Here is a 22,465-nt window from a genome sequence, read left to right as displayed (position 1 = left end):
GTGAATCAAAATCCTCCAGGTGAAGTATTGCCTCTACAGACTAGATTATTACCTTGCTTGTATCCCATCCGCTTGGTGTGAACATCCATTGAAACATTTCCTGAGCCAAAAAGTTTGACAGATTTGTCCTTGCTGCCATACTGAGGCTCCTGAAACAACAGATCCCCACACTAGGTTAATGCAGGTAGATAATTGTCTCCTCTGCTTAGACAACATTTATTATATGAAAAAATGGTTGTATTTTGAAAGTTAAATGATTTCTTACCATAAGCCCAGGAATATCCATATCTGCTTTGGAGACAAATGTGAAGTGGACTTTGGCTGTTTTTGTCAGCTTCATTGATTGTTTAAGCTCTGCCCTCAACTTGTGAACAATTTTGCCTATGGAGGCTTTGAAGGATGATGGGATTTTTCTGTAAAGTATAATAATAGAAAATGTAAATGACCCAAATACAAATAAGACATCAATTTAAAAGAAAGATTAAGTTAAGAGTAGGCACCTGTCAGGAATCTTGAAGGAAAAGGGAAATACGTGTCTTCCTTTACCAATGACTTCAGTGCCTGGAAAAGAATAACTTACTATAAGTTTTGGTATAAGTTTTAAACAGTGTGGGCATAATGGCTTATCTAAAAGTCATTACATTTGGTACACTGTATCGTACATGAATTATTGTATTAATTTAATACGTTACCATCTTGTCTCGCTTCCCTCAAGATATGATGTTTGACTTCATAATATTTCTCATCAGACCAGTAAACATGATGTTGATGTTGTCCGTAATGTTCATGCCAGCAAACCCGAGCTTTTCCTTTTGCCACAAAAATAAGTGATTGGATTTTAGTTTCTTTAGAAACCTCCACAATGATTCTTCCATTGATGGTATCTCCATTTGTGAAGGTGTTCTCGCTGTTGATGGCATCGTATTCAATTAAGAGGTTTTTCATCCTCCAAAGAGAAATACACCGTGGAAAATCAAATTCTCCTGTAAAACCAAGAAGAAACCCAAGCCTACTAAAACCCTGGATGGTGCTGCTCGACACAGTTTATATGTGGTCTCAAGCATGCAACTCTTGCTAAACCTGTTTTTCTTGTAGCATTCCTGCTCCAACAGACACACAGCCACACACGGTTACAGGAAGAAGGATTCATCGCTACACACCGCTGTTACTCAAAGACATGAAATGCAGTAGCTTGGATGCAACTGGATGGTAACAATCAAAGTAATGCACACACTGTTGTCAAGAATGAGTATGCTGTCCTGACAACCACCCCAGTGGGCGGAGGGTAACACCTGTCTTTAATCTAGGTTTGCGACTGTCACATGCTGTGGCTTACTCAGTGCATCATGTGACATATTTTCCGATCATGACGTCAAGTAAATTTCCATTTACTGCACATACTGTATGACATAATGGGATTTTAGTCCAGAGAAAGTTACAGTAGAATTAAACTTTGCAATTGTGACAGCTAAGAATATTCACAGTATGGAAATAATATAGAAGAAAGGTTTCACTAGGTGATTTGTTTCATGACTCAACTGTACATAAACAATGTTACTCTGGATGATCCGCAGGCTTCAATGTAAACTTTATTCATTCTGAATTTTTGTGTAAATAAAAATACTATAATGGTCCGTGGTGTCCATTATTTAACACACCCATGAAATTTCTGGAAAGACAATGCTGCCGTTTTGTTCAAAAATATTTAATATTTTGAGCACCACAAATTAAATTCCATCACTCATATTTTGGTGGCAACATATAGACATGTGACAAATTAAAAGAAAAAAACAAAATGTATATAGGTTGCTATAGACCATATTAGCAGATAATGCTGGTGTCTCACAAACAGTTTCACTCTGATCAGAAAGTTTTGAAAGAAAAATACAATTTTAGGAAACAAACTCAAACAAGATAGTGATGAAATGTAACTTTTCTATCCTTTTAATTCATTTCTCTGAAATGTTGCCAAAATCTGTCAAAGGAGGATACAGCCCATGAGCTTCATAGGGAGGAGGGGGGTCAAAAGGCTGGGGTGCTGCTGGTGGGTTTGTCTTCCCGAATGGTTCCAATCCAGAGTCAGAAGAGGCGGCAGCAGCAGCAGCGGCGGCAGTAGTAGCAGCAGGTGGTGGTACCACAGCAGGAACCTGAGAGGCTGGCATGATGATTATGGGAAATTTGATCTCTGGGTCTAAAGCATATTTGACATCAAGGTAGACCTGTGGAAAACACAGCTGATGTAACATTGTTGGATTTTATTTGTTCTGCCTTATATCTCCAAAAAAAAAAAAAGACATACAGTATTTTATACATGCATCATGTGTCTGCGAACACACAATGTTTGATTTGATATCTTTTCAGTTTCCCTGACGACTGACCAATGTATCTTTCCAGCATCAGGTTATGCTGTATATTGACTGAGGATGTCATCTAACCAAACAATTATCACATGTCCTAGATTTATCACTAATGTCAGTCTTAGGCTTTGTGTTCACATTATGTTTTAATTAAGTGGTTTAATAACTCTTGGTAAGTGTGATGTCTTTGCTCTACAATATTAAATTATGAATTCACATGTTTTGCTATTGTCACAATTATTTGCATGCTGTGTGCACAACTGACCCCAAACACACTTCAAAAGGATCCGGCAGCTGAAGGATTTTAGTGTGTAAAGGCACAACACAGGCACTGCATTCAATACTGTGCTGTTAAGCATGCGTTTCAGAAAGCAGAAAGTTAGGAAACACCCATCTCCATAAAACATAACAGGAGCCAATATCCCTTCAGTTTTTATTTCCAATTTTGCTGCTACATAATTCAGAGATTAAATGCTTCACACACAATTCTATTAGGAGCTCAGATACCTAAAATTGTCAATAATTTTTCAGGAGACATTTTTTGTGCACAGTCACGTAAGACAGGCACACACACCTGTGTTGCCAGTTTCCTGGTCACAGAGCTGCTTACCCTGAGTCTGTACTCTACTTTGATGATGTTGCAGTTGAGGATGGAGGGCTCCATATCATGGGGGATGGTGATGACCCTTGTGACCTTTTTCGAAGCAGAAGGAGTGATGGCTGTTCCCACCTCTTTCAAGATATCTTTAGTTTCAAGTCTTCTTTCCCCATTTGCGAAGAAGCTGTGCTTTCTGTACACACAGTACTTGGGCTTGATTTCACGAGAGGACTTGTTGATAATGCGGACAACAACCTTTAATCCTTCTCCTGAGAGAGAAAAAGACGGGAAATGTCAAAACAATCCTTGACATGAGACTGGTAAGTGTCAATATCACTGAGGACTCTCACCTTGAAAGAATACTGTTTTTTCAATGTCTGCAGTCATGGTTACTGCGCCTGAGGTGAAAAGGTTAAATTTCTTCTCCATAATTTTGTGCTGATGTGTCTGAAAGACAAAATTGATTAATGCAATACTGACAGAGAGAAAACACTTTAGCCTTTAGTCTGGTGCCTAAAATCTCTATATATCCAGCACATGCTGGAGTCAATTCAACAGGTCTAGTGTTAGAATAAAATAACCATTAGATAATCACTAACAAGTACACATAACAAACATTTCAACTTCAGTGTATGGCCAAAGTGATTTTGCCAGTAAGACTGAGCATGTTGTGTGCATTTTTAAAGGTTGGGTTTGCTGAATGCCAATATTCAGTCCTGAGGCCTGACCTACAAAGCACGATTCTTTTGGTTAGCAAGATAACTTTAGGTTCAGTTCTATGACGGTGGTTCACTTCTTACCAGGTAAGTTACCCTGGTAACTGATGCTAAACTCCTGTCCTACTCTGACACCAGTTAACTTCAGAGGATCAAATGAAAACCTGTGACTACTTGCAACCTAGATGGTTGCTATTTATTGTACTATGAGTTTCCACAGATCTGGACAGCCTTGGACATGGAATAATTTGTAGAAAGATGAACTTATATCCATTGACAACTTTAGGGGTATCATAAAGTAGTTAATGAGACATATACATCAAGCTCAAACTCTCGTGTCGTAATTGTGGTATTTTATGTTTTATTTTAAGATGTGGTATGTTTGCATGGCCACTATCCTGGCCAGATCTCTCAAAGGTTTTTTTTTTTGTTTTTTTTTTAAATCGCAATGGGACTTCCTGGTAAAAGAAAATGGGAAAAAAAAAATAAATAAATAAATAAAGAGCAGCAGACAAAACAATCGGTTTGCTGTTCCAGACCTTGCATGTGCCCGTATGGTTTTAAAAGCTTAACAGCCTCTAACAAATGCAGGAGGAGGTTCACACTAAATAAATTAATAACTATTATAGCTTCGTTTTACCTGAACAAAGATTCTTTAAACCTGACAGCTTTTCTGACAGTGTTAACACTTTTACTCTCTTCATCACTGCAGCTCAGAGTAAATTGAGGAAACTGACCGTAACTGGAAATAAAAACTAAAGACTGATGTCTTTTATTAGAAAAATTATCCACACACACTTAAATATTTCTCATGATTAGAAATGAACATTTCAGTCATATTGGCCTTATCAGACATGAACTACTTCTTGTTCTGGCATCAAACAGTCTGACATTGACTTTTTTTCCACCTGCATCATATGTTCATAACCAGCTTCTTAGTACAGGTTATCAGGATGGCCAATGTCAAGTTAAATTAAGAGATTACAAAAAGTTATCCAGCTGAACTTACTTCATAGTATAGATTGCTCAACACACCTCCATGCAGGTAGTAAACCAGGGCTGGCCATCACCAACCCTAGCAGATTTTTTTGTCTGTTTTGGAATGACAGGAATGAAGATGTAATTAAGCACATACCTTTATCCCAGGGACACTGACATGGTCCGCTTTGGACACAAAGTTGATCTTAGTCGAATCTTTACTGGTAAACCATGTTGATCTGCTCACCTTGGCTTCCAGCAAGTACACAATCTAACCATTGGAACCAGTGAAGGAGCAGGGCACATCCCTAATACACAAGAGAAGCAGGCCAGAGGAACATGGGAAATTGACTGCAATCAATCAAATGAATATAGGCTACAGGAAGTCTATGATATAATTGTGGGTTTTTAAAATCATTCAATCAAATCTACCAAAAATAAACTACAGCTGCAAAGAGGTTACACCATTAAGATGTTTTTCAGAAGATAATATGCAAGTACCGTATTTTCATGTCTGGAGAGGATAAGGGCCTGTCTGCTCTAATTCATCATGGAACCATAAAAAAAAAAAAAGATAACTTACTGTAAAGGGATCTGAAATTTGAATGGGTAGACATGGCGTCCTGGGACAAAACCACAGCTGTCTGAAAAAGGAAAGGCAAAAGAAGATAATGTGCTGACATGTTTGGGGTTGGGGGCACGATGCACTTGTCACGGTGCGAGTAAGGCTGGACCCAAATGCAGCCAACAAATGGGGATGAAGTGCAAAATTGTTTATTAATGGAAGACTTACGAAACTGGTCAACCAACAGAACAGGGGCCAGTGGACAGGAGGGAAAGCAACCGGGAAAGAGACTGGGACAACAGGGGCAGAGCAGAGCATCCACCGATGCTAAGGGGCAAAACAGGGCGACCCAGGGGGACAAGGGGGGAAAAATGTCTACCAAAGATAAAAAACAAACTTTCAAAAATCCTCGGCAAAGTAGCCAACCCATGCCAAACTCTTTAACACATAAAATCACATTTAAACTCTATACATTACAGCTTCCATTCAAATATGAAATCCCTCCTACCTGTGAGAGTTTTATCTCGGATGAAGTAATGTTTCAGGCTGAAGTACTTCTGCTTGGAGTGGTAAACAACAGTACCATAGCCTTGCCTCTCTGTCCAGTTCATCTCAGCTTTCCCTTTGAACTTTATGAACAGGTGGTTTATCTGGCAGTCTTTGGCCACCTCCAGAGTGACCTGACCAGTAACCCAGTCGCCATTGGTAAAAATGTCTTTCCCATTAATGGAGTTATAGGTGACTTTGAAGTTCTTCACAGTAAACACAGCACATGGCACTAAGAAATATTGAAAGAATTGAAGATCGACCACCTCTGACTTCCTCGACAGGTGTGTATGAAATTTAAGGGGGAATCAGGTTTATTTCCATGATATTGCCTCCTCCCCTCATTATTCATTCATTCAGCAATCTGCATAAAATCAGCATGTCTGCTGCGTATTACTAAAACAAAACCTGAACATTATCAGCTTCATAACAATAGTAGTATTGTGGAATCCAGTGGGTGTGGCTGAAACTGGCCACAACCATGATTATCAAAATCCCTGATAATAGTGTATAGAGGTTTAAATCATTGATATTTTCAAAAGGTAAAGGATGTTTTTATACTTTAGAGAAACTACATTACAGGTTACAGCAGTAAATTAAGTCACACCATAAGTACTGATATTTGCAAAGGGAGTAATTTGTTTAACAAGTAAACATAATGCCTGAGCTGCTAGTCAGACTGATATGACTGACTGAAATAGATATGGAACAAATGGAAAATACATGTCTCTGTGTGGTACTATGTGATCTTTAGAATAAGAGATTTGATTATAGAGCTATATATAATGCTTATTCATATTTATTGCATAACCAAACATATACATTTCATGACAAGGTTTCAGTATTCCTCATTAAGCACAACCTGTTCACCCTGTTCTCCTGCACCTCCCTGCATTAGCCACTGCCATCTCGTCAAGCCAACTCCATTCACCTGGTCACACAGCTGCTCCTGATTACACTCACCCACTATACAAACCCCAGACTTACAGTTATTCTTTGCCAGATTGTTCTTCACTTTTCTCCATGCAAGACTCGCCAGCATTTCTTGGAATTGAGCTGATTCCCCATTGTTGAACCTGTTCGTCCCTGACTAGCCTTTCTTGTATGAACCACGATAAACACTTTCTGGGGGCGCCCTGGTGGTTCACCTGGTAGAGAGCGAACCACGAAGGCTTGGTCCTAACCGCAGCAGCAATTTGTAGCACGTCACCCCCCCTCTCCTTTCACCTTCTGTCTCTCATTGCAACTGTTGGATTAAAGGCAGAAAATATTTTTTTAAAAAACAATACAATCTCCTGTGTCTGACCACAAGAACTGCTTTTGTGACTTTGGACTTAGTCTGCATGTTCCTGTGTTTAGGAAGATTTAAGTTGTTTTGGATTAACCTGCCTGCTCCAGTTTCTGCCTTGGTAAATAAAAGGTCTCTACAAACTGCTTTTGTTGTACTGTGTGCTGCATTTGTGTCCTACACACGCCCGTTAGTGTCTTTGATGGAACATGTATGTAGTAGTAATAGTAAACACTGTTCACTCAGCCACACTTAATATACCTGCTCTTCAAAATAAGTGAGACAGATCTGTCCAGTAACTGAACAAGGAAAGACAGTGAATCAAAATCCTCCAGGTGAAGTATTGCCTCTATAGACTAGATTATTACCTTACTCGTATCCCATCCGCTTGATGTGAACATCCATTGAAACATTTCCTGAGACAAAAAGTTTAACAGATTTGTTTTTGCTGCCATACCGAGGCTCCTGAAACAACAGATCTCCACCCTAGATTAATGTAGGTATGTCTCCTCTGCTTAGACAATTATATGATTACATGAAAACCCAACAACAATCTCAAGCCTTGTAAAAACCCTGCACAGTGCTGCTCAACACTGTTTATATCTGATTTCAAGCATGCAAATGTTGTTAAACCTGTTTTTGTTGCATCATACCTGCGCAGACAGACACACAGCCACACACGGTGTGAAAGTGTTCACCGCTACACAACACTTTAACTTAAATAAATGAATTGCAGTAGCTTAAAATGCAACTGGATAGTAACAGTCAAAGTAATGCACACTGTTGGTAAGAATGAGCATGCCGTCCTGACAACCACCCCAGTGGGCGGAGAGTAACACCTGTCTTTAGTGCACACATTGTATTTGCTGTTTGACATAATGGGATTTTAGTCCAAAGGAAGTTACAGCTGAATTATTATTACTATCTGCATGGCCAGATTTTTCTTACAGACCCTTCAAACTATTTGTTTTTGTTGTTTTGTTGTTGTGTTTTTGATTGTCTGATAAAATTAGTGATTTCCAACTTCAAAACCAAATAACAGTCTGCAAGTTTATTTCCAAAGTATTTAATTGCTTTTAGTACCTGCTGTTTACAATCTTGAAATATGCAGAATTCATATATAACAACTGTGAAAAGATATTATATAAATGACTATGTGAGGACATTTTCATGCAACTTAATTCACAATGTTTAATAAATTCCTTTCCAGTAACAGATCAAACAGAAAAAACACAACAGGAGAGCTATTAGATTCTAAGTTTATTAAATATATCTATCAGTTTTCCAACAATCTTAACAGTCCAGAGTTCATTCATGGAGAGCCTCATAGACTCTTAGAGAGGATAAAACCTGAGGTATATGAAACTGTAGAAGGACCACTTTTCTTTTCTACTATTTGTTTTACAGGTTATTTAGGAAATAATGCAACACATTTTATCACTACTGCATAATACACATAATACCTAACAGTTTCACTCTTATCAGAAAATCTTTTTATAGAAAACAAACACCTTCAACCACAAGATAATGATGAAATGTAACTTTTTATCAATTTATTTAATTTCTTTGAAATGTCCAAGTATCGTCACAGTCTTCACAGTTACTGATATTTGTTGCCAAAATCTGTCAAAGGAGGATACATCCCATGTGCTGCATAGGGAGGAGGGGGGTCAAAAGGCTGGGGTGCCGCTGGTGGTTGTGGTGGAGCAATGCCCCAGGCTGGTGGGTTTGTGTTCCCGAACGGTTCAAATCCAAAGTCAGAAAAGGCAGCGGCAGCAGGTGGTGGCGCCACAGCAGGAACCTGAGAGGCCGGCAGGATGATTATGGGAAATTTGATCTCTGGGTCTGAAGCATATTTGACATCGAGGTAGACCTGTGGAAAACACAGCTGATGTTACGTTGTTGGATTTTATTTGTTTTGTTTCATATCGACAGAAAATTTGGGACACACAGTGTCATCATGTGTCTGAGAACACACAGCTAATTCTTGATTTGATTTTTTCAGTTCTCTTATGACAGATCAACTTATCTTTCCAGCATCAAAATACTTTTTCGGGAGACATGATATTTTTTGTGCACAGTCACGTTATAGAACAGGCACACACACCTGTGTTGCCAGTCTCGTGGTCACAGAGCTGCTTACCCTGAGTCTGTACTCTACTTTGATGATGTTGCAGTTGAGGATGGAGGGCTCCATATCATGGGGGATGGTGATGACCCTTGTGACATTTGTGTTGGCAGAAGGAGGGATGGGTTCTCCCACCTCTTTAAGGAGGTCTTTAGTGTATACTTTTCTCCTCCCTCTTGCAAAGAAGCTGTGCTTTCTGTACACGCAGTATTTGGGCTTGATTTCACGAGAGGAATTGTTCTGAATGCAGGCAAGAACCTTCAATCCTTCTCCTGACAAAAAAAGACAAGATTGTCAAAACAATCCTTGGCATGAGACTGGTTAGTGTCAGTATTGCTGTGAGGGCTCTCACCTTGGAAGAATCCTGTTTTTTCAATGTCTACATCCATGGATACTGCTCCTGAGGTGAAAATTTTCAATTTCTTATCCTTGGACTCGTGCTGTGGTGTCTGCAAGACCAGATTCATTAACACAATACTTTTAAAAAACAGAGAGAAAAAACTTGTGCTTCAAATCTCTCTATATGTCCAGCAAATGCCTGAGTAAATTCAACAGGTCTACTGTTAAAATAAAATAACCATTAGATAATATCTCTGATACGTACACAATAATAATAATAATAAAAAAAAAAATAAAAAAAACATTTAAATTTCACTATATGGCCAAAGAGTGTAGTTTTGCCAGTGAGACTGAGCACGCTGTGTGAATTTGTAAACCACGTGTTTACAGGTTGGGTTTGCTGAATGCAAATACTCAGCAAATAACCCTGTCCTGATTTAACATTGCTCAACTCACCTCCATGCAGGTAGTAAACACGGCTGGATTTTAGTTACTCAACTGCCATCACCAACCCCAGCAAATTTTATTTTCCTTTTTGGAATGACAGCAATGTGACTAAGCACATACCAATATCCCAGGGACACTGGCGGGGTCTGCATTTGACATAAAGTTGATCTTAGTCGAATCTGTAGTGGCAATCCTCATTGATCTGCTCAGCTTGGCTTCCAGCAAGTACACAATCTTACCGACGCAACCAGTGAAGGAGCAGGGCATATCCCTAAAGCAGAGGAACATGAGAAATTGATTGCAAGCAAAGGAATATACAGTAGGTCTATAAAATAAAAGTACCTTTTTGAAATAACTTTATCAAATCTATTCTATCAAAATAAACTACAGCTGCAAAACCTGAGGTTACTCCATTAAGGTGTTTTTCAGAAGATAATACGCAAGTACCGTATTTTCATGTCTGGAGAGGATTAGGATTTGACCGCTCTAATTCATTAAGGAACCATTAAAAAATGATAACTTACTGGAAAGGGATCTGAAAGTTGAATGGGTAGACATGGCATCCTGGGGCAACAACACTGCTGTCTGAAAAAGTAAAAAGAAATTGGTAACAAAGATGATGTTCTGACATGTTTATTTTACAACCCTTATAAATTTTCAACTGTTTGCTAGCCTTTTGGATGTAGCGGGATTTGGGGCTGTGGGCACGATGATCTGATCAGAGCTGTTACTCGATGACCACCTCCGCAGCAAAGGCTCCTTAATTGACAGCAGAGAATAAACTTACACTTGTGGCACACTGTTAATGGCTTTTGGGTTTGTGATAGTACAACAGGGTGAATGGTCAACACAGTATTGGCCCCTTAGCTCACTGGAGCTGTTAATATGCACCAGAAACCTGTCTCAAGCCACTCTTAACTGAATTAAAACCACAACATGGTATCTTTTTGCGTAATAAAAACACAACTGAACCACACCAAAGGCAAAGATATAACTGTGAAATACTTACATGTGTCTCCATGCTGGGTTGTCATAAGTGTTTCGTTGTCATTTCCTGAAGAAAAAGCAGTACACTGAGTTAACCGCAATTAACATTTGACGCTTAAAAATTATTGTCATTAATGGCTTTTTTTAAATGACCAAAGTGCAGATTATTTTCTTACTTAATCTACTAAGAGTTGACTGACAAATGACTTTACAGAGAATCGATTAATTGACTTAAAACTGCATTATTGCATATACACATTATAGTTTAAAAGTTTCAAATGTCACAGAATTGAAAACGTCTTTGAACGTCGTTTGAATTTAAATTTCAATGGCTTAGTGTTTGATAATTAGTGAGGCAAAAATGCCCAAAGCAGATTAAGATATCTGGAAAAAGAACAACTGAAGTGTAAGTAACAGCTGAGCACAGCTAATAAGAAAGTTCTGTAATCAATCCAAACATGTACCTTCTTTTAAATTAATAGGATATTTATTATTGAATGCCCCCTTCCCCTTTCCCTGAGTGCCTCAAGAGCAGAGTTATTACTGCATATGGGTTAATGAGACATGAACATTATTTATACAGTAAATAAGCCACAGCTCGTTCAACTGGTTTGTTTGTTTGCCAGACATAATTTTATTCTGAAAATCCTCTTAGCAGCAGCCAGAGCAACAGGGACAGGTGAGCTGCAGGCTCTCAGGTGAGCTCTGATGTCCTAGTGAACCATCTTGCCATAAATTCAGGAGCTAATTAAAGAATAATACAAGAATACGTTTTTTTTTATTTAATCATAGATGAGTTTGAGCAATGATGTGGTGCTGCAGAATCTCAGGTGAGATTTGTATGGATCTCACAGCACAGCTGGTTCAGAGCAGCACACCACCTGCATGGTTTTATAGATTCATTTTCTTGTAACAACTTGAAAATCTATCATGTCAAGATTTATATATTATTTAACAATGTAAAGTAGAGTTAGAGTTAGAGTAAACTTTATTGTCACCAAAGGGAAATTTGTCTTGGGCAAAGTGCTACAATCCGTTGCTTAAAATAGGATAACAACATCACAGAAACAAAAACAATTTGACAAAAGCTAGATCATGGCTTCACACAAAACATCCCAAAAACATGAGGAAACATCTAGCTATACATTTCACACTGACAACACAAAACCACAACACAATGACATACAAAACAAATAAAACAAATAAAAATGCAAAAAAGTGTAAAGTGCCCTTTTTGTGTGTGCAGACGTGTGCGTGGGACAATAGAGACGCAGAAAATGTGTGCATCTTATTTAGGCTATCTGATGAAAAAAAAAAATAGAGAGAAAAAGACCAAGCCTACGCCCTTATTTTGAAAATTCTTGAAATTCTTTAAAAGTTCTGTAAAATAGCCAAGCCGCGCAAAATGCTTTAACACAGAACATCACAAGCACAGAGGCCAGGGTTACACGGTTTAGTATAATACGTTACAGCCTCCGTTCAAATATGAAATGCCTCCTACCTGTGAGATTTTTACCTCGGATGAAGTAATGTTTCAGGCTGAAGTATTTGTCCTTGGAGTGATAAACAACTGTCGTTTTACCGTGCCTCTCGGTCCACAACACCTCGGCTTTCCCTTTGAACTTTATGAACAGGGAGTCTATCTGGCAGTCTTTGGACACCTCCAGAGTGACCTGACCAGTAACCCAGTCGCCATTGGTAAAAGTTTCTTTCCCGTTAACGGGATTATATGTAACTTTTAAACTCTTCACGGTGGTCGACATGACCCGCGGTGACGCTAACGAAAAAAACAAACAGACGATGGCGATCTGCCTTCTCTGGCTTCCTCGATAGGCGTGTCCTAACTTTGAGTAAGAATCGGGTTTGTTTCAGCGATATTGCCTCCTCCCTTCATTATTCATATATTCACGCATTCATGTATCTATTCATTTTTAAAGCACGCTTGTTTCCCTGTCTGTCTTGTTGTTAGACAACCGATCTCAAAGAGCATGAGTATGATACACGTGATACAGAGGACAGCTGAGCATGTGTATCCCTCTATTTTAGTATTACTCTCCGTAATACTATAGCTTACTACTGCACTGAATGCTTTCTATAGCAAGTGCTGTCATGAGCTATAAGTTTGATATCTTGAGTAAGACGTTATTGTGATGTATTTTTAAATGTATTTACATCATACCTAAATCATCTAATCTACTTGATTTGGTTCTACAGCAGATGATATTAGGACCTGGTCATTTTCATTTTCAAGGGAAGACTGATAATACTGGTGATATTTCATCTGCTCCAATAGATATCAATGAGCATGTGCAGCATTTAGAAGCTGAGAAATTTAGAAGCTGAGAAATCGAGGAGCTGTCAAAACTTACCATAACATTTCTGTGTTCACTGTCAACAAAACCTGAACATGATCAGCTTCATAACGGTAGGGTGTAGTGTGGAATCCAGTGGGTGTGACCGTCACTTGAACACGATGATAATCTTTCACTGTGAATGGGGAGAGATGCTTGTCCTCACTTAATGACTGTTTTTATGAGATATCATAGTTTATAGAAAATGTGTATCATTATATGTGTTATAATTATGAAAAAGCATCAGTTGTATGTAACAATAGAAACTTATTGTTACTATACAGCCTTACCCACCAACTATCTTACTAATGCAGTATGGATCAATAGATTTACATTGTTGATATTTTCAAAAGGTGAAGGATGTTTTTATACTTTAGAGAAACTACTTTACAAGTTACTGCAGTATAGTTAATGTCACACAATAAGTACTGATGATGGCAAAGTAATGTGTTTAACAAGTAAACATAATGCCTCAGCGCCTTTGTTGCTCCTTTTGAACTGGGTTGAAATGGGTTGGGGAAAAAAACAAAGCCTCCCGCACGCTTTTGAACATTAAGGTGAGTGAAACTTGTAATTAGCTCACTGTCTTATGAAATATGATCACAAACGGCACGTGACTCATTTTCCATTGGTAAAAAAATATTTTGTGACAGAAGGTTTATCTCTAGGTTTGAGTTGTTTAAACTGTAATGAACCATTATTAAAAATATTTCATAACAATTATAAGAGTAATTTATGGCTTCACAGAGATGCTTGACACAACGTGAAGTTTATTTGTTATTATTTGATTGTCACGCAAATCTATACGTAATGTCATATCATAGTTTTCAAATGACACATTGGTCGTTGTTCTCCTGTTGTCAGCCTGATATGATGATTGAAATAGATATGGAACGAATGGAAAATACATTTTCCCTGTGTGGTACTATGTGATCTCTGGAATAAGAGATTTGATTATGGATTCATAGATAATGCTTATTCATATTTATTGATATTTGAAAAAAGCAAACATAAGCAAACATGTATAGTTTATGACATACTTTCACATTCAAGATTTCAGTATTCCTCATTAAGCACAACACCATGAACCTAAGTGAACAAAGTCATCATTGGTAATCACATCCTCTCAGTGATACAGGAGCTGATCAGTGATACAAGGGTCACTATACAGAGTAAAGGTTGAGACTGGACTAACAACCTTCAACTTAACGTCAGAGACCCAGTCCTATAAACATCACTGTAACACTGTTAAGTAATGCAAAACTATTATACCAATAATATCATATTTTTTACGTACAGTTTTCTACTTTTTAGCCCCTAAAACAATCAACTATCTTCATTCCTACTCTTCAAGTCTTTCCAATGGCATCAGTCTTGCCCTTTATCTGAATAAAAGGGTTTAAGCAAAGACTTGTTTAGTATTTAATAGTGGTAGTCCCAAACATAAAGTCATGTGTTGTACTGTTAATTAAAAAAAGTGCACTCAAAACCATATTTGAGCTTCTAGGATTTCCCATCAAAACCAGTCAAGGAGGGGTACATCCCATATGTGCTATAGGGTGGAGGTGGAGCAGAAGGGCCTGAGGCTGCTGGGTTTTGTAGGAAGCTGGTGCCTCCTGCCATGCCTGAGTTAACAAACGCTCCAAATCCAAAGTCAGAATATACAGGTGGCTGCTCTTCATCAGGTTCCTGTAAAGCGTGCAGGACGACTATGGGGAACTTGATCTCAGGGTCTGAAGCATACTTAACATCCAGATAGACCTGTGGTGGAGAAAGAGTCAGCACCTCTCGTACCCATCCTGGAGCCCTGTTACCATAAAGACATGTACTGATATGTTTTGGAGAGGGAAATACGCACCCTGAGCCTGTACTCTGTTTTGATGATTCTGCAGTTTAAGATGGACACACAGGTGGTGGGGGGGACGGTGATGGTCCTGGTGACAGTCTGACCTGCAGAAGGTGGGATGGCTTCGCCCACTTCTTTCAGGATGTCTTTGGTTTCGACCCTCCTCTTCCCCTTCGCAAAGTAGCTGATCTTCTTATACAAACAGTACTTGGGCTTAATGTCACGAGATGATTTGTTCTGAATGGAGGCCACAACCTTTATGCCTTCCCCTGGAGAGCAGAGCAACACTTAATACACAATGGTCTTACTCTCTGGTTGACACCTACACACAAGTGATAGCAGTAATCTCTTACTGCATACAATATATTTTACATTTTTAAGGTGTGCATATCAATATTACATAAGTCTGCTGTTTACACCTGCATAACTTGTAGAGATATGACAAATTAAAGTCACTTTATTGTTTAACTTTTCGGCATGAGGGTCTTATTCTGTTACAGTATCTCAAATTCGAAAGAATTTTAAAAGTTATATCCAAAATTTCAGCTCAGTAAAAAATCCCTTAAAGATAGTTTGTGTAGTTTTTGCTAAACAGTTGCCTCTTTGGCTTCAAGTAGAAATTATGGAAAAGTGACAAATGTATTAATGTAGCCCAACAGTAGCACAAGTAGAAAGGGGTTACAAAGTCCACATCCTGACTAAGTCATATCTGTTATACAAATATATCTACTTTAACTTTGATAACATCTGCTTATATTACCACCATAAACTACTTTAAATAGAAAGAAAAAGTGGCATTATAGAAGCAAAACCCCTGAGTGCGTAAAGGTGCATGCTAATATTTAGGAATTCAACTTTTAATTTGAATGAGAATGAATGTGCCACTACTTTCTTCTTTCAAAATTAATTGATTATTAATTTAACATTTCTAACATTGCTTAGTGTGATTGGAAAGAGCAATCCCTCTAAGCTAGAGAACATATTTGAACTATCTCTCTGCCGCTTTTATTCCTACATCTCATTTGTTGTTGTCTTATCTTTAGACCATAAAAAAAGTTCCATTGACAGAGGAAAGAGACTTTGAACTAAACATGGTTCAACTGCGAAGAGTCATTGTTAGATAATCTGTGGAGGTATAATTCAATACCTTGGTGGAAGCCTGTTCGTGCAATATTTACATCCATGCCCACTGTTCCTGATGTGAAGAGCTTCATTTTCTTATCAATGATATCTTGTTGTGGAGCCTGAAATGACAATTTAGTCAAAGATAGTGTTAGTTGTCATTACTGCACCAGTGTCAAATGCAAACAGCATTTGTGATCCTGTGTGTGTGTGTGTTTGCTGTAAGATGGGTACCATCAACGATGGATCACTGTTTAGGTTTCCTTTGTGGACGAGGGTGAACTTCGCCTTAGCTTTGCTGTCTAATTTCATGGGCCTGCTCAGGTTTGCTTCCAGTGAGTACATGATCTTTCCATGGGAGCCCTTGAAGGAGGATGGCAGCTCCCTGCAAGACATGACAACACCATGTACATAACAGACCCAGACAACAATAATGCTCATTTATATTCTTTGTTTTATAGCAATTGTTGATTTTTTTTTTTTTTTTTATAAGAACGTACTGTGCTGGAATCTGAAAGGTGAATGGGTAAACATGACAGCCCGGGCCAACAGCAATATTGCCTGAAATACAATAAAGCAAAGTGACTTAATGTGGCTTCCATCACTGATCATAGCATGGTTTGTAAAACTAACTATAAATGATTACAAAATGCATTATTAAGAACAAACTGTTCCTTTTATAACCATGTACAGCTTTCTATCAGTGAGAATGGGTCAAAATCAATCTCATTAATAATCTCATTAAAGTCGAATCTTATGTCAGTCAGGGTCTGGATTTTTCTAAATCCCTCTGTATGAATATTTGTTTAAACACAGACAGTGGGATTTATTTAACCACTAGTATTTGCTTAAAATTACCAAAAAAGATACCATCCTGTGTATTTTGTATGTAAAAATACACCTAATATAGGTTAAAAACAATTATTAAAGAAACTATTTTAGTTGAACAATTCTAAAAATGAGATGAGACAGAAACAGATAAAAATGAAAGGTGATATTTAAAACAAAAATGGTGAAACCCTCCATAGCAAAGCAATCAATTCTTTAATAAAGAGAGCCATGTGAACACAATACACTATGAATAAAATAAATGTGATTACAGCAGGTTATTTTTACATTGAATGACATAAGTAGTGCACTTACCGTGGCCCTCCTGAATGAGAAACTGCTTGATACTGAAGTACTTCTCTTTGTTATGGTATGTTACAATTGTTTTTCCATAATTCTCAGTCCATTTGACTTCTGCTTTTCCCTTCAGCTTTACACTGAGTGAATCTATTTTGCTGACGCTTGCCAGTTCTAAAGTAATCTGTCCTGTAAGGCGATCACCACTGGTGAAAATGTCGCTTTTGTTTATGGGATTATATCCCACTGAAAAACTCTTAACACTGTTTGACATGATATACTGTGTGACCGCAAAGCAAAACTGTAGGTACAAGACAAGAGTGTCAGGTGAGAAAGTGAAGACACAGACTTTATATCTTGTGAGGTGCGTCTCTGCATGCGGATAGACACTTTGGTTTTGGTAATAATTAAACCATTGGACTTCAATAAATCTCGCTTACTAGCCTGATCCAGACTGGTAAACAAAGAAATACTGGCTGTCAGAATACAAAATGTTGCTCTGGGGACAGAAAATATCATATGCATGTTTCTTGCATAAATCAACACAGCGGTTAAACAATGCCATTTACAATGCATAAGTGCTGACAAGCTTTAATGGTAACATATGCTACTAGAAGCTACTGCTGGCCCTCATTATGTGGGTGTGTCCACTATGTTTCAAACACATTATGCAAAGATCATATGTTGCTGGAAATAATGAGCCAATAGAATCCAGGGGAGGAGCTTCAGTCCACCTGGTGTGTGTGTAAAGGTGTGGGAATAAGCATGTTTCAGAGCCCTATAATGTGAGCAAAAATATATATTTTAACAGAAATGTGTGTAGGAATCCACAATCATCTTTAAATATTCTGTTTAGCATTTCTTAGTAAGTAAAATTTTATGTATACATTTCTTAAAAACCAGGTTTACAAAGGTTTTTTGCCTTATTGTGTCAGTGCCCTGTGCACTAAAACATGACACGATTTATTATATTAATGTTGAGTACATTACCCGTTTACCTACATGTGGGTTGGTGGTAATACATTTTTAGTTTTACGGTTTTAATTTGACATGTTTATGGCATGGACGTGGGGGTGGGGAGGTGACATGTTACAAAGAGCAAGCAAGAAAGACAGAGGGAGAGAAGCCTGACGAGCCAGACCTCTACATGTTTATACATGTTTTTTCTTCTTTGTCTTTCTTTCTATCTATCTATCTTCCAGTTTTTCTTTCCTCCTTTCTCATGATGTAATTTTTATTTTTTACGTTGAGGTGAGGTTTAACATAAGTCCTTGATGGGTTTCTTACCTCACCTGCACATTCTCTCATATACATATACATAGTACTGTATATGTATACAGTGTATTTGTAATGTAATATGTTTGCGAATAAAAAAATCAAAAATGAAAAAACATGAACTCAGCTCCTCACAATGTAACCCTGCGTGCTGCTGTCCCCTACAGGAAAACAGATGGAATGCACCATAATTGCAACCAAAAAAACAGTTATAAAAGGGCACAAGCACTAAGAAAATTAAAAAAATTAAAAAACAAAACATACTAACATCAAAATGTAATTCCACTTCATTAAAAAAAACAAAAAAAAAACCTCATGCTACTGCAATAGTATGAGAAATTTGAAGAATACCTGAAAGTCAATCTCACAGAAAAAAAAACCAAGACATTATGACACTTAAGATTTTGGTGTGTGACATCAGAGAGAATTCAGCAAGAGAGATGAGAACAAGATAAGTGGCTGAGACTTGACCAAAACAAGATGCACTGAGGTTCAAGTCAAGCAACATCTAAAGCGAGACATTATGCTCACCAACTATAGCTGTCAAGGTGTTAACTCGCTCTGGGTGGGAGCTAAATTCCAACTCTGTAAATTTGTTTCATATGTGAAACAACCGCATTAAAATTTCAATTTTCACACAGCGGCAGTACGAAAGGAGCAGCATGAGATGATGTGAACACACATTTGAATCAAATAATAAAACTTTAAACAAAAGTCTGTACTAGAGTTAGTTGTGCGGAGCTGCTCTCAACCAGACATCTGAAGTTAGTGAACATTAACACACTGGCTCACTGGGAGTGAGTGCCAGCTGAATAACAAAAAGGAGACGGCTTTCCTCCAGGAAATTAAGCTGATCGTGTTTGCATTGATACATAATTAGGCTAAAAAGATTGAATTCAGCAGTGTTTTCTGTGCTGAAGGGAGAAAAAAGTAATTTGGTGCATGGTATTGAATCAGTTCAGCCAAGCATTCAACTGTTTGCATGACAGGTATTTGTCGTCGTCGTCATCGTCATCATCATCATCATCATTTAGAGCACATTTACCCATACTGCGCCCAAACTTTTATTTTTGTCAGATTATGGAGTAAAATACTTCTCTATACAGTTTACATGCAATACAGTTTGTACATGACAATGGTGTATATGTAACAAGACATGATGGAAGTTGAGATGATAAATAATAATAAAAACATACAAAACACATACTTACAATAATATAGTTAAAATCACTTTGCTTATTACAGTTAAGAGTCAATGCATGATCATGATACTATTTTTTTATGGCATTAAGTGGTAATATTTTATATGAGATGATTTTCCCCTAGGGGATAAATACAGTATCTTTCTATCTTTCTATCTATCATTCAAACTGTAACACCTTTCCCCTGATGCTTCAATGTACTTAGACATGTGGTGAAACTGGACGAATGTCCTTTAAACATCTGCAATAATCCAAAACTTACATTACATAGATTAAACACAGACACATACTGAAAACTGTTTGACGGCAGTATGATGCTTTAAGGCACTTTCCATAAAGCAAACTTTGTGCCTTTGGCTTGTAACTAATATACTGAAGAGTCACTTGCTGTATAAACAAAGCACTACGGTGTATATCCAAACTGACATTACATTTTTAACATTATATTCTTATGCTGCCATAGATGAAATCTACTTTTCGCTGACAACATGTATCAAAAAGCTGACAAAACCAAGTGAAAACATGGGGGAACCACGTTTAAAAGGTTGCAAGGTTGTATATGTAATATTGAGAAGACCCGTCAATAGTGGCGCTTGGATAGCGCACCAGGAGAAGAAGAAGGAGCAGTGTACCCTTCCGTCACCGATAGACCATGTGAGGAAACATCATATCCATTCAGACATTGGCAAGAAAAAAAGTGAATCACACAAAGTGGCTTCACATTCTTACATATAGCACCTTTAAAAAGAATGACAATTTGCAGTTGCAGTATACATACAGAGACATTCAATTTTGGCATTGAAAATCAAATTTTATATTGAAGCCGGAAACCCAAACTGAAAAACAATAGCACTGAAAAATAAGTCTGCTTCTCTTTGCTTCTGCTGTGTCAAAGTTAACTTTTAACGTACATGATTCTCTTTTGGCAGAGGTCCGCCGGAACAAGCGCTAACGTGAGTGTGCCAGTGTAAGCCCTTGCCAAGGTATGCGGTCGAGTCAGGCTTCTGAATGTAAATAAATCACGTGCTCCTTGCTCTTCCCCTAAATACAATGTTTTTCAAATGCAAGTTTTTCAATGCCATTGTTTCCCTTTTCAGTTCAGGTTCTGTTTTCAATGCCAAAGTCAATGTCACTATGCTAGCCCCATAAATTAGCATCTTATGTTTGTCAAAATTAAAAAAAGAGACATCTCTAATGGATGGGTATGTACTTTATTTTATTTATCCCCTAGGGGAAATTCGTGAATGTAATTAAGCATTAAAAAAAACATCACAAAAGTTATTTTTCAAAACATATATTGACCTGTAAAAACGTAATGCTTAGTGGAAGAGGCCATCCCTGGTCAGGTGAGCCTGATACAAAAACCCTGAGAAATACTGTAAAGCTCTCCCAGAAACATAATTCCAAATTAACTGAAGTCGCGATTACACAACATGGAGTGCTCTTAATTTGAAACAACGGGTAAAGGAAGTGGACTTACATGGTGACACCCGGCCCAGACAAGAGGGAGAGAGCAAGGAGGAAATCAATCCCAGTGAGCCCTCACCCATATGTACTCACAAACAAGGTGGCGGAGGACTGCCTACAGGGGTATCACACAGGATGATGGGAAACAGAACTGTGAGTTCAGGGAAAGCCCATCCAGTGAGGTTCACCTGCAGGAGACACAGGAAAAGAAGATGAACACACTTGGAATTCAAACTGTCAGTAATCCAAATTTGCTTCCAAATGAGTTGTTTGCACCTTAAAGCCCACAGTCAAACTGTTTAACAAACAAATGAATCGTTTCTTCCAGCATCAAGTCTTTCATTAGTACCAACCTCAATTAAATAATCAACCACCAGGATGCTGCAGTTAGAGATGGTGGGCGACGCAGATGAGGGAATAGTGAGCGTAATCTCAGTGTGCACGTCAGAGGCGTGACTGCAGATGGGCTCTCCAGCCACCGACACCAAGTTCTTGCAATACTCCCTCTTGTTGACCTTGTTTTTGGTGTAGTAGACCTGCTTCTGCTGCAGCCTCACCTTCGGAGTAGCTGTTCGAGATGAGCCATTGCTAAACTCGCAAATTATTTTCACTGTTTCACCTGGAGGAAAAACAGACACAGGGTTGGGACGTCAAATTTTCCAGAACTTCATTATCATCCTTATTTCATTTGAAAAATGGATGGATGGATGGAAACAGTACCAGGAATGTAGCCTTTCTTCTCCATACTGGCTGTCATTGTGATAGGACGGGAGGCACACCATAGACAGCACACGGTCATTTTGTTGGAGCCTGAGAGAGGACTCTGCAAAAAAAACACAAAAAAAAACAGTGTAGTGACACAGTGACAGAAGTGCAGCAGAAATCAACATATTTTACTCACTATGCTAACAAACAAGTGATACAATACATGCGCCAATGGACATTAATCAAACTGCAACTTTTAAATGCCACTACGTAGTAAGTTTGTAATGTTGTCTCACGACCATTTCGGTTCATTTTTGCAGCTTTTATAGCTCCATCATTTCCATTGTGGATCGCATTGTGGTGCAACAGTGTAAATTGTCAACACATTGAAAGTTTTTTTTTTTTTTTTTTTTAATTTCGTCT

The 22,465-nt window shown here is 38.1% G+C and overlaps 4 protein-coding genes and 1 pseudogene across 8 annotated transcripts in view; all 5 read right to left on the bottom strand.

Moving 5' to 3' along the window:
* Positions 1 to 966, bottom strand: part of LOC111660276 (arrestin domain-containing protein 3-like) — a 3,394-nt gene extending 2,428 nt beyond the window's left edge. Inside the window, exons 1-4 of the mRNA XM_023413477.2 lie at positions 693 to 966; positions 501 to 561; positions 266 to 413; positions 9 to 149 (exon numbers count right to left, since the gene is read on the bottom strand). Of these exons, the coding sequence (XP_023269245.2) occupies positions 9 to 149; positions 266 to 413; positions 501 to 561; positions 693 to 945 (603 nt within the window). The 5' untranslated portion in view covers positions 946 to 966. The remainder of the gene's footprint in view (positions 1 to 8; positions 150 to 265; positions 414 to 500; positions 562 to 692) is intronic.
* A 723-nt stretch (positions 967 to 1,689) lies between these two features.
* Positions 1,690 to 7,634, bottom strand: LOC111660341 (arrestin domain-containing protein 3-like; annotated as a pseudogene). Its single transcript, XR_015437699.1, has 8 exons — positions 7,417 to 7,634; positions 5,723 to 7,006; positions 5,443 to 5,589; positions 5,233 to 5,293; positions 4,807 to 4,957; positions 3,306 to 3,402; positions 2,932 to 3,224; positions 1,690 to 2,219 (listed from the first exon to the last, which is right to left on the bottom strand). The product of XR_015437699.1 is annotated as an arrestin domain-containing protein 3-like (transcript).
* A 464-nt stretch (positions 7,635 to 8,098) lies between these two features.
* LOC111660340 (arrestin domain-containing protein 3-like) lies at positions 8,099 to 12,915 on the bottom strand. Of its 4 annotated transcripts, none has more exons than XM_023413585.2 (8): positions 12,451 to 12,537; positions 10,972 to 11,016; positions 10,636 to 10,721; positions 10,487 to 10,547; positions 10,083 to 10,233; positions 9,529 to 9,625; positions 9,192 to 9,448; positions 8,099 to 8,921 (listed from the first exon to the last, which is right to left on the bottom strand). In XM_023413585.2, coding segments are annotated over exons 2-8 (927 nt in total). In that variant the 5' UTR covers positions 10,974 to 11,016; positions 12,451 to 12,537; the 3' UTR covers positions 8,099 to 8,648. The 4 variants fall into 4 exon arrangements, with proteins under 4 accessions (XP_023269353.1, XP_023269354.1, XP_023269352.1 ...); XM_023413586.2 differs by having other exon boundaries at positions 12,466 to 12,534; XM_023413584.2 differs by lacking the exon at positions 10,636 to 10,721 and having other exon boundaries at positions 12,466 to 12,915.
* A 1,354-nt stretch (positions 12,916 to 14,269) lies between these two features.
* LOC111660298 (arrestin domain-containing protein 3-like) lies at positions 14,270 to 18,722 on the bottom strand. Its single transcript, XM_023413508.2, has 6 exons — positions 17,412 to 18,722; positions 16,769 to 16,829; positions 16,503 to 16,653; positions 16,294 to 16,390; positions 15,159 to 15,415; positions 14,270 to 15,061 (listed from the first exon to the last, which is right to left on the bottom strand). The coding sequence occupies exons 1-6, from the start codon at positions 17,665 to 17,667 to the stop codon at positions 14,804 to 14,806; spliced, it is 1,080 nt and encodes a 359-aa protein (XP_023269276.1). The 5' UTR covers positions 17,668 to 18,722; the 3' UTR covers positions 14,270 to 14,803.
* Positions 18,723 to 19,719: 997 nt separating this feature from the next.
* LOC111660385 (arrestin domain-containing protein 3-like) overlaps positions 19,720 to 22,465 on the bottom strand; it is a 4,455-nt gene continuing 1,709 nt past the window's right edge. The window contains exons 4-6 of the mRNA XM_023413649.2: positions 22,058 to 22,160; positions 21,691 to 21,956; positions 19,720 to 21,525 (exon numbers count right to left, since the gene is read on the bottom strand). Of these exons, the coding sequence (XP_023269417.1) occupies positions 21,427 to 21,525; positions 21,691 to 21,956; positions 22,058 to 22,160 (468 nt within the window). The 3' untranslated portion in view covers positions 19,720 to 21,426. The remainder of the gene's footprint in view (positions 21,526 to 21,690; positions 21,957 to 22,057; positions 22,161 to 22,465) is intronic.

The sequence above is a fragment of the Seriola lalandi genome, unplaced genomic scaffold (genome assembly GCF_002814215.2).
Source record: "Seriola lalandi dorsalis isolate HSWRI2012SDOR001 ecotype SW California unplaced genomic scaffold, Sedor1 jcf7180002054517, whole genome shotgun sequence".
NCBI classification, from domain to species: Eukaryota; Metazoa; Chordata; class Actinopteri; order Carangiformes; family Carangidae; genus Seriola; species Seriola lalandi.
The sequence above is the reverse complement of the archived record's forward strand: the minus strand, read 5'-3'. Positions and strand labels throughout refer to the sequence as shown.